Genomic DNA, 18,413 nt, shown 5'->3' with positions numbered 1-18,413 from the left:
GGTTTTCTTTGATTGATGACTATTTCTTTGATGACAGCTTATACTTTTAAGTTTCTTGTCTACTCAGCTGAGAACCTAATGCATTAAACCCAGAAACTATGAACTACAGTTTTCTGTAAAAGGCATTAATTCACTCATTAATTCATTGAGTCATTCCATTAAGAAGAGATAATGACGATAAACAGCTTCGTCATGATTATAGGATAGCTAATAACAGAAATGAGAATATAGTTCTTGAGTCGTTTTTTTAAGTCACTGTTCAGGAGTTAACGAAATTTATAGTAGTAATCTGAGCAAGGAAAGAGTCTGGATCCCAATCTTTGAACGATTCACTGTGAGATCATGACAAAATACCCTCTCTACACCTTTGTCTTATCTCATTTGCAAAATAACAAAAATGCTCCCATCTCAGAGATATATAAAGAGAAACAATTAAAAAGCAAACTTTTTCTTATCCTTGATGAAAATATTTTCACTGCCTTCATCAGTAAACTTTGATCTCTTAGGCGTACTCAAAATTATCTGTTAATTTCATGATCATTTGTAGCCACGCAACAGCTTAACCTTTTGTTTCCTTCCAGCTGCCCCCATAGAAAGGAGAGTCTGTAAGACGATCCTTTCAGGGACTTTGCTAAACCTTTGTGTTTGCACCCTATGCCTCCCTGTTTGGTCCCAGAAAGATGACTGGATAGTCAATGACAAGTAAGATTCCTCATGGAAGGAACAACTCAAGCCAGACGCAGTCGTGGGGACCAACAGGAGAACACACGGGGTTCACAGAGGTGGGCCCAGCCCCCACCTTCCTCAGGCTAAGGAAAGCCTCAGCCTCTGTGGCTGCATTCCTTCCCAAAACCTGCAAGGGAAGTGATTCATTGAGGTGCTCTCCATCTTTTCATATGAATATAGGTTTTGTCCCTTGGGGAAGTTGAGACTTACTGTCCAGCTGTCTGCAGGCAAGGGTGATTGACCTGAATGGTTTTCTATTAAGATATATGAGATTCATAGACCGTGGAATAAATAATGTTAATGCCTTATGTGAATATCAATAAAAGCCACCAGTCGGCTTGATTCTGGACTGCAGTCTTCCATGACTTCAAGGTCCCCTGGCCTTCTGAGATTTAACTGCATCAAGTCTCTGCTTCTTTCTTTTTTAAAATCTTAACCTAAAGCCACCCCTTTTTGTTCCCTCACTGCCCGTGTTGCGCCTGGACGCGACAATCATTCATCATTTTGACTCCTCATTATTGAAACCATTTACTAACTCATTTTTTCTCTGCCCACTATATATGTTCTCATGGGTAAGTATTGCCATTTTATCTGTAACTATATGACTGCTGTTACAGGTAACTAAGATTGTGTGTTCCCATCTAGAGTAGTTTTATGTTGAACAACAATACGAGTGGGTGCATCGGGGTTGCCTGGAACACTTTACTGGGAAGGATTCTTAAGTAACATGACACAGTGACTGAAAGCGCTTTTATGGACTTTTAATGTCTCTCATGGTTTTTGGGAGGGTGGATTTTCAATCTCTCTCACGGTAAACTGGGATATTTGGTCACCCTACTGGGAAAATAAAATTGAAGTTCAAAATCTGCTAAGGAGTAGAGTACCTGGCAAATGCACCAGGCTTTCATTTGGGACCCCTGAACCCCTGAAGGGCTACACCTTAGAAATAAGCATGGAGCAAAAATGGACCAGCCCTCACAAAACCTGAAGCCACATTTTATTTCAGCTCAGTCCCTGTTTGGATTAAAATTATCTGCTCCTGACCTAATAACCTGCCAGAAGAAAAAGTAAAATCATTTTTGTGAAATAAAGCATCATTCAGAGTCTTAAATTATCTCTAGAATTTTTCACACACAATGTCCAACATTAATCAGAAACAGTAGGGAATAGGAATTGACTCAAAACCAAGACAAAATACAGATAATAAAAAAAGACCTAGTACACCTGAAACTAAGATAATATTGTATGTCAACTGTAATTGGAAAAAAAAAAGACATATAGAAGAACTAGATATCCAATTATCAGACATGGACTTTAAAATTAACTGTAATTAAAATTGTAAAGTTATTAAATAACAAGATAGAGAATTTCAGCAGGGAACTAGAAACTCTAAAAGTTATTAAATTCCAGGACTGAAAAATACAATAATTGAAATTAAGAATTCAGTGGATGTTTAACAGCAGATTGAATATGTAAAGTACTGAAAGAAAATTGTTGCCAAATTAGAATTCTATACAACATAGATTTATCATTTAACAAAAAAAGGAAAATAAAAACTAAGAGAAATCATCTGTAGACCCAAACTATAGGAAATGCTAAAGAGAGCTATTCGGGGGGGAAAAAAGACAATTATGTCAGACAGACAAATGCAAATATAGGAGGGTAGTAATATAAGAACAAAAAGGTCCTATTTTCCAAATTCATAAAAGGGAAAGACTGATTATTCTTTGACCATAGGTTCAAACCATGGACAAGCAATCACAAAAACAGTTTAAAACCCCTTCCAATCAATTAGGGACAGTTTTTCATGAATACCATGCCTCTGACAACCAACCCATCCACGTCATCTTCAAATCTCATTTATTATCTTTTGACTGTCCTTCAGGCCCCAATTTTGTCATTTAAGCTGAAGACACATTTCCTTGCTGTTCAGTCATAATTTCATTTACTTTTCTATGCATAAATACATCTAATTTTACACAAATGCATGAATGTCATTGGATGATACACATTTATATTTCCTTTTTGGTCTAGTTTCCTCTCCAATCTTATCCTCCTTACCTCTCCCTGGCCCTGAGCCCAGACTAACTTTTACCAAGTCACCCATGTAGTAACTTGGTGTACCCTTTCTCCATTTTTTAATTCACGTCTGTGAGGTCGTTTTATATACATGTAATACATATAGACGTATATGCATGTATAACGTGGATAAACGTGGTTTCTTTAAAAATAACACAGATCATCTCAACATCACTGATTATTAGAGAAATGTAAATCAAAACCACAAATCAAAACCACACCTCACACCCATTAGTACGGCCACTATCAAAGACAGAAAATGGCAGATGTCGGCAAGGATGTGGAAAGATCAGAACCCTCATACACTGCTGGTGGGTATATAAAATGATACAGCCTCTTTGAAAACAGTGTGGCAGTCCTCAAAAACTGAAAGACAGAGTTACCACATGACGAGCAATACTATTTCTGGGTATATACCTAAAAGAAATGAAAACTTATGTCCACAGAGAAATACGTAAACAAATGTTTATATCAGCATTATTCATAACAGCCAAAAAGTGGAAACAACTCAAATGTCCATCAACATGTGAAATGATAAACAAAATGTGATACATACACACAATGGAATATTATTTGGCCATAAAAATGAATAAAGCACTGACTGATACGTGCTAAAACATAGATGAACCTTTAAAACATTATGTAAAGTGAAAGAAGTTAGTCACAAAAGATCACACGTTATATGATTCCATTAATATTAAAGTCCAGAATAGGGAAATCTATAGAGACAGAAAGTAGATTTAAGACTTGGTCGGGAACAGAGGGGAAAAGGGTGATAGCTAAAAGGTACGGGGCTTTTTTTGATTAAAATATTCTAAAATTGAGTGTGGTGATGGTTGCACACATCTGTGAATATACTAAAAATCATCGAATTGTATATTCTAAGTAGGTGAATTGTATTGTATATGAATTATATCTCAATAAAGTGATGCTCAATGATTTACTTTGCTTGATTTCTAAATCTATATGCATGTATTATTGTGATTTTAAATATTAATTGTATTGATAATAATTACTATTAAAATCCTGTATGTCAAGCAACCTAGTTATCATTGTTTTTTCTTACCATTATCCCCAGTTATTCTTATTTCAAATTGTTCGTAGAGTCTTCGTATGATTTTCACAATTTCCTCCATGTGTTGTTGCTCTGGTGGCATCTCCCCCTCCATACTTTTATGGCGACAAAATATCCCAAACCCAGTATCTGTCCAGTTTTCCTGTAAGTGTTTAATAATCTTGAGAGAATCATATTTTGACAGCAGAAAATCCCCAGTACACTTGTCTTTGTCTTCACTGATTATCTAGAGAGTGAAAGGAAGGTAAGGAAATTAGTACATTATCCACTAATGATTTCATCAAAGTTGACCCAGATCTTTATTTCCCAGTGACTCTCAATTATTTTGGAGTTACATATCCTATTATTACCGTGTTTTCCCCAAAATAAGACCTAGCTGGACCATCAGCTCTAATGCATCTTTTGGAGCAAAAATTAATATAAGACCCGGTCTTATTTTAATATAATATAAGACCGGGTCTTATATAACAGAATACAATAGAATCGAATCAAATTGAATAAATATATAATATAATACCCAGTCGTATTTTAATATAAGGTCTTACATTAATAAGGCCAGGTCTTATATTAACTTTTGCTCCAAAAGACGCATTAAAGCTGATGGTCCAGGTAGGTCTTATTTTCGGGGAAACACGGTATTTGTTCATACCATTTCTTCATATGACATCATTTTATTTTCAAAATTAAAGTGAATTTAAATTAATTTGATACCCTATAATATAATCCATAGTTTACTAGGATCAAAATAATAATATTAAATCCTCAATGGGTAAAAAATTAGTGATAGGCAATTAAGTCCCAGAGAGCTGAGCACATTTAATTCTTACATGCTTTGATAAGGTTACAATACACCAGTTTACATGATCCCCACTAGAATGGGAAAGTCCCTAGAATGTAATGGTTGTTTTTTTATTCTTGTTTTATTTGTCTGTCTAACCTCAAGTCCAAGTCCTATACATATCAACAAATATTTGTGGAAAAAAATAAAGTACAACTTATATATAAAGTTTGCCATTATTTGTGACTCAGATTATGGAAACAAATAAGAGTGACCACTACAGAGAAGCAATGTAGCAGAGCAATTAAGGGGAGGGATTTTGGAGTTGGAGAGACCTGGACTCAAATCCTGACTCAGTCAGTTACCATTTATAGATAACTTAGGTAAGTTACTTAACATTTCTAAGCTCAATTTCCATATCTGTGAGACAGGGATGATAAAACCTGCATCATGTGGCTGCCAAGAAGAGTACATAAACTAACGTATGGAAAGCACCTTCAGCCTGACAGAGTAAGTGCTTAATGAGTGAATTATTATTATTCCTACTAAAGACAGAAGCATTTTTTTTAAGTTTATCTATGCAATGTCAAAATTGCCAGATAAACAATAAAAACAGTCACTAAATTAGCTATATTGTGTATAGGACAACAAGCATCTTCGATTCTGAGAATATTCAGCTCACGTCATTCCAAAAGAAAAGAAAATGGTTTCCTGGGATCTGGGTGAGATTTTATCAGGTCATGAGTTTGATATTCACTTTGGAGGAATTTCAGTATTTTATATGTTTTTCCCTTGTCAAACTACTATAGCGTGATAGTAATTTGATTAATGAAGCCTATTTTCATAGCTTGAACACTTTTTAAAAGATGTTACTAATGAACAAAATGTGGTACATATGTACGACGGAATATTATTCAGCCTTGAAAAGGAAGGAAATTCTGATACATGCTACAGCGTGGATGAGCCTTAAGGACATTACGCTGAAGGAAATAAGTCAGTCACAAAAGGACAAATTCTAAAAGATTCCACTTACATGAGGTATCTAGAGTAGTCAAATTTATGGAGACAGAAAGTAGAATGGTGTTTGCCAGGGATTGGGGAAAGAGAAAATGGGGAGTTAGTGTTTAATCGGTACAGAGTTTCAGTTGGGGAAGATGAGAAAATTTGGAACATGGATGGTGGTGATGGCTGCACAATAGTGTGAATGTACTTAACGCCCAATGAACTGTATACTTAAAAATGATTAAAATGGTAAATTTTATGTTATGTATATTTTACAACAATTTTTAAAAAGATGTTAATAATTTTAAAAGTCCAATTTGTCCTTAAGAAAAGAGCCAGGTACAGGAGAGGCACAAATGTCACTTATGTCTGACAATTAGAGGAGAGAATCAGAACTACTCTCCTTACCACCCAAGTATCTTCTTCCAATTTTTTTTTCTGGCAGTCTAACTTTGACCCAAAAATCTAAAGTAGAACTGAAAATAAAATATTTAAGCATATTTTTAAAAGCCACTGTAGTCTTGCTGTTTTCCTCGTCTTTCATAAAACTTAGTATGGCATTTTGAAAAGATGAGATATAACTCTAGGTGAGAAGTGGAAAGTATTTTGATTTCCAAGTTGCTTATTAGAAAGTCTTACCTTTTGCCATTGCTTGAAGCCTGAAAGAACTGATTTGACTACATTTCCTTTATTAGGGGATAAAATGTCTTTTCTACTGAAAGAAAGGAAAAGAGCAAGAGCAGGGTATCAGAACAGGATATAAGCAAAGAAAATCATGAATCCATACACTATGTAGCAAGAGTATGTTTCCTTAACGATTTTTAATCATCTTTAATGATTTTCAAGCATGCCTTCCAGGTTCAGCCCCTCTCCCATAGGCATTCATCTTTAAAGTTACAAATATAAATTCATACTCTCATCAGGCCTGAGTAACCAAGTTACAGGGTCAGAGGCCATGACAGTATTAAAAGGGTGGTCTCTGGGTCTTTGGCATCCAAAATTAGACCATTATAATAATAATCCCTGTTGAATACAGCTGCCAAAACAACATATAAATAGAAAGGAAGCCTAATGAATAATTAAGGCTCAACATTTAGGTCAGAAGCCCCAACTTCTAGTAAGAAAGAGTTTCCTTTAATAACTCTGAAGTCTCAAGAAGAAAGATCTTGATAAAGAAGTTCCTGAAGAAAAAGGGAGAAGAGAACCACTGCCACCTGTGCTCCCCTCCCAGCTAAGAGTCAATAACCAGTAGAAACGGGAATGGCAGCAGCAACCAGCTTAGATGTATACCAACTTCAGCTTCCAAGACTTCCAAATCTATGAAATGGAAATCCCCTTACAGTATATGAAAAACTGAAACCATTCTCAATTTGACATGGAATGGTAGCCAAATGTGTTGAGTCCAGCCTTCATTCAAAGTATAGATTCCCACTAACCTTGGATGTGATTTAGTCATCCATCCTAGACTTAACTACTTTATAGACAGCCTCTTCTATTGTCACATTTCCTAACACAGTATGAGAGCCGCTCAAAACCAATCTCCTTAGAACTGCCACCCATTGGTTCCACTTCTCTGCACCTGCATACGCTACAGAATTTGGTATTCTGTATCCACATATTCAAGTTTGCCAAGAGTAAAGACATAATTTTGGCTTGATTTTAAAAAGAAAGAAAAGAAGAAAAAAAAAAGAAAGAATCGGACTGTAGATGGAAGTAGCAGCAGATGGGTAGAGGGATCAGGAGGGACTACGAAGACGATCAGCATGAGAAACAGCAAGACCATTCAAGCTCCTCGCAGGACTGCGCCCTTCTAAGGGCTGCTAGTTACCTCACCAAAATCAATGTTAGAGTAATTACAAGGTAAAAGAGAGAAGAAAACAGAGAGAGGAAGGATTGGACTGAGTCATCAGACATGACAGCAATCAGGAAAACAAGATTCTTGGAGACTCACTTGTTACTTTTGAAGAACTGCTGCCATTTGATAAGACCATCCTTAACAATTTGCAATTTCTCCCTTGTAGACTCTTCACTTTCTTCCACTTCCTCTTTAAATTTGTTCAATAAGTTTCTCCATTTGTGTGTCAACTTCTGCAACAATGTAAGGTCTGAAGTGTCCTGAATAAAATGCATGGAATCAAACCATTTTTTCAATTACTCAATATATAACAAATACTTATTAGCACACACTGGGCCATTATTAATATCGTAATACTGGAGACATCCATAGATGATGGATCAAAAAATGAAAGAGATATTCCTCTTTCAAAATATCATCAGTGACACTACTACACAGTCCCTTTGGTGGTGGATTTTCCATGGCACATGAACTATTAGAGACAAGATTTTTTTCCTTTGCAACATGAGCCCAATTTCCCCATAGCACTTTCATGGGAGGTAGTGTGGTACATTGGAAAGAACAGAAATTTCAAAGACAAACATTATCAAATGCTAATCCTAGCCATTTACTGGCTGTGTAACCTTGGGGAATGTTATTTAATCTATTCGAGATTACTTTTTCTTATCTATAAAATAAAGACCCTAATATATATCCCACAGATTTGTTACAAGAATTAAATGAAATGACTAGTCAAACCACTCTTAAACGGTTTGAGTCTAGAAATACTAAATGCTACTTCCCTCCTTTTCCACCTAGTGTGCCTACTGAATTTTCCCATAAAATTGCATAGAATGCATTAGTAACTCAGCTATGTCAATAAACACAGCTACTTAAAATATTTTTTAGTTTAAACACTAATAGAATGATAACTCTACAAATAATATTTGCAGTGTTGTTAACTTAGACAAATTGCTTTATTTAGGGTAGAAGACAGATATAACGAAGAGATGTTATTAGCCTTTCCTTAGATTTTTTTTCATCCCACCCACAATAAAGCACACATATAAAACTATATTTAAAATTTAATCTATAAATTTAGCAAAGACTTCTTATAGTCTCAGCCCTCAACAGTTGAGTCGCTTGTTCCATAACATAAGTGAACTGAGGTTTACCTTGCTTGACAGCAGTATGATGAAATGCTTAGCATATTTACACCAGCCTTTTTCATTGAGGTAAAGTCTTTTAGCCAATATGACTCTATTTCTTTCAATCACCTATTTGTTTAAAAAAAGTACTAAAATTAAGAACCTAAATCATTAACCAACCACTGTAATTTATTAAACCAAACAAATTTCACATCAATTTTTCATTGAATCATTAACTCAATCACAATTTGTTGTTTAAATCATGAGCTAGTCTGAATCACAAATTCTTATTTTCTACAACTACTGGACTGGAACCAAATTGAAGTATAATATATACCAATGGTAACCCCTTTACATTCTTAAAATTTATTGAGAACTTCAAAGGGCTTTTGTTTATACAATTATTTCTATTGATATTTATATTGAAAAATTAAAACTGAGGTTAATATATTAAATAACTTAATAATTTATTAATATATTCGATAATGTATTAATTCACTTAAACACAACATTCAAAATAAATCCACTGTATGTTAACACAAAGAGTACTTTTATAAAAAAATAACTATTTTCCAAAACAAAAAAGAATCAGTGAAAAGAGCACCACTGTCTTACAATTTTACAAATCTCTTTAATATCTGCCTTAATAGACTAGAGGTAGATCATATTTGCTTCTGCATTTAATTTGTTGCACTATCCCATATCACGTAGCTTCCAGAAAAATCCACTGTACACTCACATAAGAATGAGAGTGAAAAAGGCGAATAACATCTTAGTATTACACTGAAACTAATTCTGACCTCATGAAAAGGTCTCATGGACCCCCTGGAGGTCCATGGGCCAACTTTGAGAACCACTGATATACTGGATTAATTATATAGTCATTCAGTGAATGACTGTTGTTCTAGACTGTTTAAATACTTCTAGAAAGAGGAAACTCACTTGAACATGCCTAACTCCCAGATTTGTTCCTTATATATTTACTGTCATGATTATTTCCTCTGGACGTATCGATGCCCCTTTTAAAATTCTACATCAGGATGGAACATTGTGTCCTAGATGAGGTCTGACCATTCCAAAGGAAAGGGGGACAAAAATTTCAATCTGTTCAACATCATGTTTTGCTATTAATACTGTAAGTCCCAGATATGAGAATAGGAAACCAAACAGCAAACATTTTAGAAAAACAGTGGGACTTTGCTATTTCCCTAAAGCATTACTATAATGGTGTACCAATTCATTTGTCATCTTGGGTACCAAGGTAATAGAACCAAAGTGAGGTATGCAGTGATCAAAAAGTAAGAACCACATTTCCTAGTTTATTATTAATATAAATTAAAGCTGAAATTTTTAACATGTTCACAAATAAAAGAAAAAGAATCTTGCTCACACTTCATAGGTTCTGGTGAGAAAAAGAGCCAGGTACCCAATAGTGTAGAAACAAAGAAATGTAACTTTCCCTTTCTAAGGCCCATAACATCTACATTATTCATCAGTTAAATATGCATTTTCATTTTTTAAATTTTTGTCTAAATTATTGAAATTTGTAAAATGAAACTTTATCCAGGCAAAAAAAGAAGTTTGAGTTATGTTTCCAGATGAACCAACCTTTAGGGCCAATTCGTATGCGGCTGAGCTCCAGACATCTCTTTCTGTCATTAACTGTTTAATATCATTCTCCATCCTTCCTCTTTGTAATGTATATAAGTCATGGTATTCTTCTACAATTCTAATAGAAAAATTAAGAAAAAAACTATATAGGACATTTTTTTAAAAAAAGAAGTTTGTTCTAAAAAACACAAGTTGTTACTTTATAATTCATTATAAGGTGATTCTGGCAAAATTGGTGGATATATTAGCAATACTAACATACAGTAGAAATAGAAAAAAATTCATATTTCATTTATTAATCTTAGAAAAGTCTTAAAGCAAAAAGTTTAACATATGGTTCCCTGCTCTAAATACATTTTTGTCATATTCTTCCACTAGAATTTTCACAACATAGTATTCCAGTGGTATGACAACATTGTATCTAATGAAAAATTCAGAGTACAATACAAGTAGTAGTAATATAGTAGTTTTATTCTTAAATATTTTTCCCTCACAGAATTAGGATTCTTTACTAAAGGCACAAAGTTCAATAATTGTGAACCACTATTATTTTTAAATTATAAATAATTAGTATAAGATTTAAAGAAATTCCCTACCAACAAACCAAAAGCTTAAGTATAATTAAGTACCTTTTTCTTAACTATTTTTTCTTCATGTTTACCAGAACACACCTTTTCCTCCTAACTTACACTGAAGCTTCTCTCAGACTTAAAAGTCTTTCAGGGATTAAATACAAACACAGAAGTTGTTAAGTGACTGGAAGCGTTTGACAGACCTTTGGAAACACTTCTTCCTAAGGAATATTAACTTTGCTGAAAGAAATGAAGGCCAGTGATGCAGAATTCTTTAAATTTTGCTGAAAGCCAGGAATCACCAGCACCAGTTCCTGAAGCCGCCTCCTATTTGGAGGCGTCCACTGGTTTAAAGTGACTGAGAAGAAAGTCATCCCCCTAAGTGTCACAAAGGTGAATACAAATATAAAAATTCCATAAGCTGCAGCCTTAAGATTTGTGCTGTCTGAACTGTGTACTGTCTGAATTTGTGCTGTGTACTGTCTGAACATTAAACCTCGATTTTAAAAAGATTAATGACCCTTCTTTATAATAGCAAAATAAAGAATTCAGAAACAACCTCAATGTCCAACAACAAGAGATTAGCCAAATAAAATATATGCTGCAGTTCTCTGATGAAAATACCTTGCAGCTAATTAAAGAGCATGTTCTTAATATTTTGGTACATGGAAAAATTTTTCATGTTATAACATAACATGAGAAAACCCAAATGATAAAATTATATATTCAGTTTGATCTCATTTTTATAAAAAGTACATAGAAAAAGAAAAATATACCAAAGTATTAATAGTAATTAACTCTAAGAGAAAGAATTATGAATGGTCTTTATTTCCTTATATATGAGTTTCTGTATCTTCCAAATTATCAATGAAATTATCAACTATCACAAAAAAGTATTATTAAAAATTTCTAATCACAGAAAAGAACCACCCCGCTTCAGAACCATCATTTTTTACAGAAAAAGAGATTTCTTTCTCCCTTTCCTTCTCCTTCTCTCTGGTTTTAGATATTTTGTTCTTACAATAAACGTTGGCACAAAAGAAGTTCTAGTTTATTATTTAATTCATTCAGGCAGTATCCGTTTAGTGCCTACTATATACCAGGTCGTATTCAAAACTAAACAAAACACGAAACCCTTTGCCCTTATAAAGTTTATTCGGAAGAGATAATAAACAAATAAAAAAGTAAAAAAATATATTAAGTAGTGATAGTGCAATGGATAAAAATAAGCCACGGAAAGGCGATTGAGAGTACGCAGTGTGGTGCAACTCTAAATAGGGGGATCGGGAAAGACTTCACTGATAAGACGTTTGAGCAAAGGTCTGAAGGAAGGAGGAAGGAGGCTACACAGCTATCTGGGAGAAGAGGATTCCAGGTCATCCGCAGTAAGAGGAGGGAAGACAGAATGAATGTATAAGCACAGATGTAGGTGGATGAGTAGATGTAGGGATACGAGCTTGAGTTCTCTTCTGTTTGTTTCTACTTTCTAGAAAGCAACGTCATCAGCTCAGGAGGATGGAGAGGTAGTATCAGAGGTATGAGGAAAGAAGAGCAGTTATTTACTAAGACAAGAAGGGTGAATCAGGTATAAAAAACAGTAGTACATTCAGTAGGCAAAATGATCAAGGTACTGCCTCTAATTCTAGTAAGAAATAAAATAGAATAAAAGTAAAAATCTATTTTTGAGTTTAGATTTTGTATACATTTGTGTTTTTCTTGACGTTTAAAAATATAGTCACTCCAACAAGTTAAAAAAAAAAAGCAGAGGACTATGCTGGATTAAAAGGGACATAAAACAAGATGCAATGTGTGGTCCTAGATAGGATACTGGTTTGGACAACTAAATGCAAAATACATTTTGGGAATAACTAGGAAAATTTGAATATGACCTGGATAATTTATGAAGTGAAAATTTATTGAAATAGGTAGAGATTGCTGACTAAAAAAACTGGCTATGTAATAGTATATACAATACCATTTTGGTTTAAAAAATGCATGTGTTCAAATGTACATAGAAAAAAGATCCACAAGAATATACCCTAACATCTTTACAGCAGTAATCTATAGCTGGTGAGATTGTGATATTTTTTATTCATTTTTGCTTGTTTGCATTTTCTAATTTTCTTATAAGGTACATGTACTGCTTCTATGATAAAATTTTTTTAATTGACTAAATAAAAAAAAACACAAATGCAATTAGGTATATATTTTGACATTTACCCAAGAGCTTCTAGTAATCAGAATTCTAACAGAAAATGAAATAAAATAGAATTCAGCAAACTACAGCCTGCAGGTCAATTCTGGCCCACCACTTGTTTCTTATATAGCACAGGACCTAAAAATTTTACATTTTTAATTTTTTACAAAATTAATTTTACTTTTTCTAAAAATAGTTGCAAAAACAATAGAAGAATACTATTTCATTGACACATAAAAATGTTATAAATTCAAATAAAGTTTTATTGGAACAAAGACATGTTCTGGTATTGTCCTTCGCTGCTTTTGCACTACCATGGCACATGTTACAAAGGCAGAATTGACCAAGTAGTTGCATCAGAAACCGTATCTCACCATCTGACCCTTTACAGAAAAAGTTTGCTAATTCCTGAAAGAGAGTAAAAATTAAGACCATGGTAGTCACTAAAATCTAAAAAAGCAATTAGATCACACTACTAATTAGGAAAATGCAAACAAAAACCAGATACCTTTCCATACCCATCCAATTGATAAAAGACATGGGCAAAAGAGAATTCTCATACACTGATGAGAAAATATACTGGTACAACTACTTTGTGGAATATTTGGCAACATCTAGCAAGACAAGGCTATGCATATCCTATGACCCAGTAATTCCACTTTTAGGTACACCCCCAGAAATCTCTCACACAAGAAGACATTTACAAGATGTGTATTACAACAGTGGCTGGACGAGTTAATATATGTAATGAACTTTATACTACTGTAATTAAAAAAAACCTTCAAATGCTTCTATAAAATGTTGTAATAAAGTGTGAAGCAAGTATGACATAATGGCTAATATTGGTAACTCACTTGGCATTCTTTTCAGCATCTAACAGAGCTTGTGCCAAATCCCTGTGGGCCTTCTCTGCTTCCTTGGTTAATTTATTATCATGTGCCCGAACCAAACACAGCTCCCTGAAATAAAGCAAAGGTATTTTATAGTCCTAGTTGAAGATTTCCAAAAAGTTTCTACCCAGGAAATCAGATTGGCACATAGGAATATTCTGTTATCATGTGTACATCTCTTCCTAGTTTTTTCACCTTACAAACCAAATCAATAAATCTAGTATACATTTGGATGGAATCTTGCCAACTTTGGCAGTGGAATCAGGCTGGCTAGAAAAGGCAGAAAGAAGAGGTGGGGGATCCTTTAGAATGAATGAAAGCAGAGGCTGACAGCTAAGGCCTCAGGCTGCTCTAGCTTTCCCTCTGACATGCCTACCCTGTCCTCTTCATTCTGGCTAGAATCACCTTGCTACAAGTTTAGATGATCACTAATCTTGATTACTATATAATGCTTATTATTTGAACATTAACATTTATAATTATGGCACTGCTTTGTAAACCTGATTAAGATAAACATATCCGTCTTGGAAGGAAGAGCAAGAGTGTTTCCCCCTTGAGTATACACAGAGCCCTAGTTTTGTATTAACCTGTGTAACCCACGTCTCTATATCTATATCTGCATCTATATCCAATCCTTTCTGCTCTCTTGCTAAACACGAAGAGAACAAAAGAGCCCTCACCTTTAACCATTCTACTTTCCCTGAATATTTTTTACTCTTTAGAGACATGACTTTTGTTTTGTCTTTAAGATAATCAGTTTTTACCTTTAAGATAATCAGTTTTACCTGGTCAGTTCCTCAATAACATTCTTAAAATTGTACAATTCTTCTAAAATGCGCTGGTCCATCACTCGCTGAGTTACCAAGTCTTTGTAGAAGTCAATCATCTGCCGGGCAATTTGGTCAAGCATTTGTACATACCGCTCTCTGCACGAGAAAGAAGGAAAACAAGACATCATGCAGAAGAAAAGGAAAAAGGAGCAAAAACACGGGAGAAAAAATAATGTTAAAGGAATAGTGAGCAGACACTCACAACGATACATGGGGAAGAACAAGGTTGGAAAAGAAAGGGATCGAAGCTGTGTGTTCTTGCCATGCTGATACAAGTGAATGAATTGTGAAGAATTTTAACCAGAGTCATAATTATTTGGAATATAATATCTGAGATGTAAAACAAAATAAGGACTTTTTTTTCTTATTTTCTCATTTTTTTTTCTTCTTCTAAATTACAAACCGTATGAGGATAGGAACCATGTCTCACAAATTTACATATTTATAACCTCTAATAGAGTACCTTGAATACAATGGGATTTTTATAAGTAGTTGAATTCATGAATAAAACCACTTTTCTCAAATTGACCAAAACGTAAAAAGACACCAACTGTTTAAAAATAAACAAAGACCTTAAATACAAAGAAGTCATTTCTTTTGGTTCTGAATAAAACCAAACAAAATCTTTGGAAATAATCAAAGATGATAAATTACAGATGCAATAACTGAGCAGTCTTCATTTATATTAAAAATGATCTAAGTATTATATCCTATCCCTGAGACCCTAGAATTAATAACATCTTTGAGTTGAAATGGTCATTTAGCTTAATCTCTCACACATGGACAGAAAGAATTATTCTGCCCTTATTTAAACACTTAAAGTAAAAAGGAGTTTATCAGCTCAATATGCAGCTCATACATCAGGAAATAACAATTTTTAAAACATCTTTACGACTGCCCCTCCTAACAATATGGAGGTAAAATACTCTCAAGAGCCTTCCTATTACAACTATATCCATGATAGAGCATACTTTTTGAAGCATTAATGGGCTCACAGGAAGAAATAGAAATCTCTAGGGATGAAAAACAAAAACAACAAACAAAATACAATACGCTAAGAATGGAGTAGGAGGTGGCAAACAGTATCCATTAGCCAAACCCAAGGTCAGGGTTGCCCCCGTAAAAATACCAACAGTGGGTCCCAGAGATCATAAGTCTTGGGCCACATTTAAAGTGGGAGACCTGAGTGTAGAACTACTACTGCATCAAGCCAGGATTCCAGAAGGGAGAAAAAGCAAATCCTCTCTTCAGAAAGCATCTACGATTTATATCCCATATTGTTTTATATTTTATGAAACAATATAAATCATAGGATTGAATGATTAAGATTAGACAAACATTAGCCACACAAGCAAAGACTGCGAGTACTTATATAAATAAACCACCATGAATGAGACTCAGAAGAAACAAAAGTAGATTTAGATACTAATGGTCTTCATCTACTAGAATTATCAAATTTAGAATATAAAATTATACATGGAATGTTTGAGAAATAAAAGATAGAATCTAAAAAATAAGCAACAAAAAACTTATTAAATATGATGACACATATGGAAACAAACCAATAGAACTCTTAGGGAAAAAATGTAATTACTGAATTGTAAAACTCAACAGATGGGGTATAGCAGAATATATACAGCTAAAGAGGGTATTCGTGTCCTAAAAAAAATTATCCAGAATGCAGCACAGAGATAAGGAAATGGGAATTACGAAAAAGAGATTAAGAGGCGGAGCATAGGATGACAATGTCTAATGTAAATCTAATCAGAGTTCCAGAAAGAGAAAACAGAGAATGGAGAACAGACATTCATCAAAGAGATCATCATTGATAATTTCCCAAAACTTATGAAGGACATTAATGTATAAATAGAATTCTGATATAGGTATAGGAACAGAAATTATAAAAAGAAATCCAGGGGAAATAAATTTACTCTGCTGCCTGAAATAACAACAATAATAACACTAAAAAGACATGGTATGTGAAACAACAATTTTCAAGATCCTGGATATTGGGCAATGAAAGAAAGTGACCCTTGATCTGAGACCAGAAATAAGGTAAGCCCTATGATTGTTCCAACTTGTTCACTTGAGAGAGTTTCCAGGCTATAGTACAAAGAGAGGAAACCCAGAAGGACCCCAGTGGGTTCTCTAAGTTAAGGAGCTAGAAATAAGAGTTTAGAGACAGATGAAAACGATTAGAGTTCAGAGGACAGGTACCAGAGAGAAAAATGCTGCACAGAGACAGATCTCTGGAAGTCTGCAAAGGGTTCCCCTTAAGTATTCAACTAAATAATGATCAGGGCATAAATGTGAAGAAACTACCTGAGATCATGGAAAGAACCATCGAAAAGGATCAGAAGTAAAAGTGCCCAGCACTCACACATGACTTGAAATAGTTCCTGTTTCCACCCAGCCAGACTGTAAAAGCTCATGATTCATGGGGCATTGGATATAATTCCAAGAAAAGTCTTGCTTCAATAATATTCAGAATTAAATAGCCCTAAATTAAGCTCTGTTCTGGTCCTACCTAAAGGATCAAATAGTTTTCAAGTAACTTAATTGTGTCCCAGGACAAAGCTCAAGATTATTTTTAGGAATACAAAAACATATAGCATTCAATTAGGTAAAATTCACAGTGTCTGCCATCCAATCAAAATTACCAAGTATGTAAAGAAGAAAACACACATATGAGGAGAACAATCAATCAATCGAAACTGACCCAGAACTGGAATAAATGTTAGAATTAACGGACAGGGACATTACAAGTTTTCATTAACAGTTAAGTAGAGACATGGAAGATCCAAATTGAGCTTCTAGAGATGAAAACTACAATGTCTGAGATGAAAACATCACTGGATAAGATTAAAGGCAGATTAGATGCTGCAAAAGAAAAGATTAGTGAACTTGAACATATAGCAATAGAAACTATCCAAAATGAACAAGAAAAGACAAAAAAACACAAGTAAAAATGTTCAAAGCATCAGGGATCTGTGGGACAATTTCAATATTAGTAGCCTGATATATGTGTAAATGGACTTCCCCAAAAAGGGAGCAGAGCAGAAAAATACTTGAAGGAAAAACTAGCCAAAAAACTTCCATATTTTATTTAAAATATATATAAACTCACAGATTCAAAAAGCTCAAGAAACATGATGGAAACTACACCAAAGCACATCACAATCTAATTGCTCAATAACAATGGTACAGTGCCCAGAACTTAATGAATTCCACAAAATAACGGTCAGGAAACATTTCAGCTATTTAAAATTCAAGTGAAAGTAACCAGTCTGAAAAGACTATATACTGTATGATCCCAACTGAATGACATTCTGGAAAAGAAAAAAGCATAGAGACAGTAAAAAAAAAATTTAAAAATTAAAATAAATCAGGGGTTACCGAGGAGGGTTATGGGAATGGAAATGGAGGAGGGAAGAATAAATAGGTAATGCATTCGAGGTTTTTAGGGCCATGAAATTATTCTGTATGATATTGTAATGGTGTAATACTGCATGACACCATATTTTGAAATCAACATTGATGAATTAGTGTGTTTTCCATCTGTAGTATACTTCACTAAGAAAACTTGAAAGAACTGGGGATGTTTAGCCTGGATAAGAGAACACATAAGAGGGAAGACAAAAACGGTCATTTTCACATATTTGAAGAGCTGT

General features: G+C 34.2%; 1 protein-coding gene across 1 annotated transcript in view; it reads right to left on the bottom strand.

Annotated features, from left to right (window-relative positions):
* The window catches only part of AXDND1 (axonemal dynein light chain domain containing 1), a 54,293-nt gene that overhangs the window by 19,167 nt on the left and 16,713 nt on the right, over positions 1–18,413 (bottom strand). Inside the window, exons 9-15 of the mRNA XM_074322234.2 lie at positions 14,698–14,838; positions 13,877–13,981; positions 10,251–10,371; positions 8,670–8,771; positions 7,612–7,775; positions 6,300–6,375; positions 3,872–4,106 (exon numbers count right to left, since the gene is read on the bottom strand). Of these exons, the coding sequence (XP_074178335.2) occupies positions 3,872–4,106; positions 6,300–6,375; positions 7,612–7,775; positions 8,670–8,771; positions 10,251–10,371; positions 13,877–13,981; positions 14,698–14,838 (944 nt within the window). The remainder of the gene's footprint in view (positions 1–3,871; positions 4,107–6,299; positions 6,376–7,611; positions 7,776–8,669; positions 8,772–10,250; positions 10,372–13,876; positions 13,982–14,697; positions 14,839–18,413) is intronic.

This window comes from Rhinolophus sinicus, chromosome 11, assembly GCF_057876585.1.
Source record: "Rhinolophus sinicus isolate RSI-liver-muscle chromosome 11, RSI-T2T, whole genome shotgun sequence".
Classification (NCBI taxonomy): Eukaryota; Metazoa; Chordata; class Mammalia; order Chiroptera; family Rhinolophidae; genus Rhinolophus; species Rhinolophus sinicus.
The sequence above is the reverse complement of the archived record's forward strand: the minus strand, read 5'-3'. Positions and strand labels throughout refer to the sequence as shown.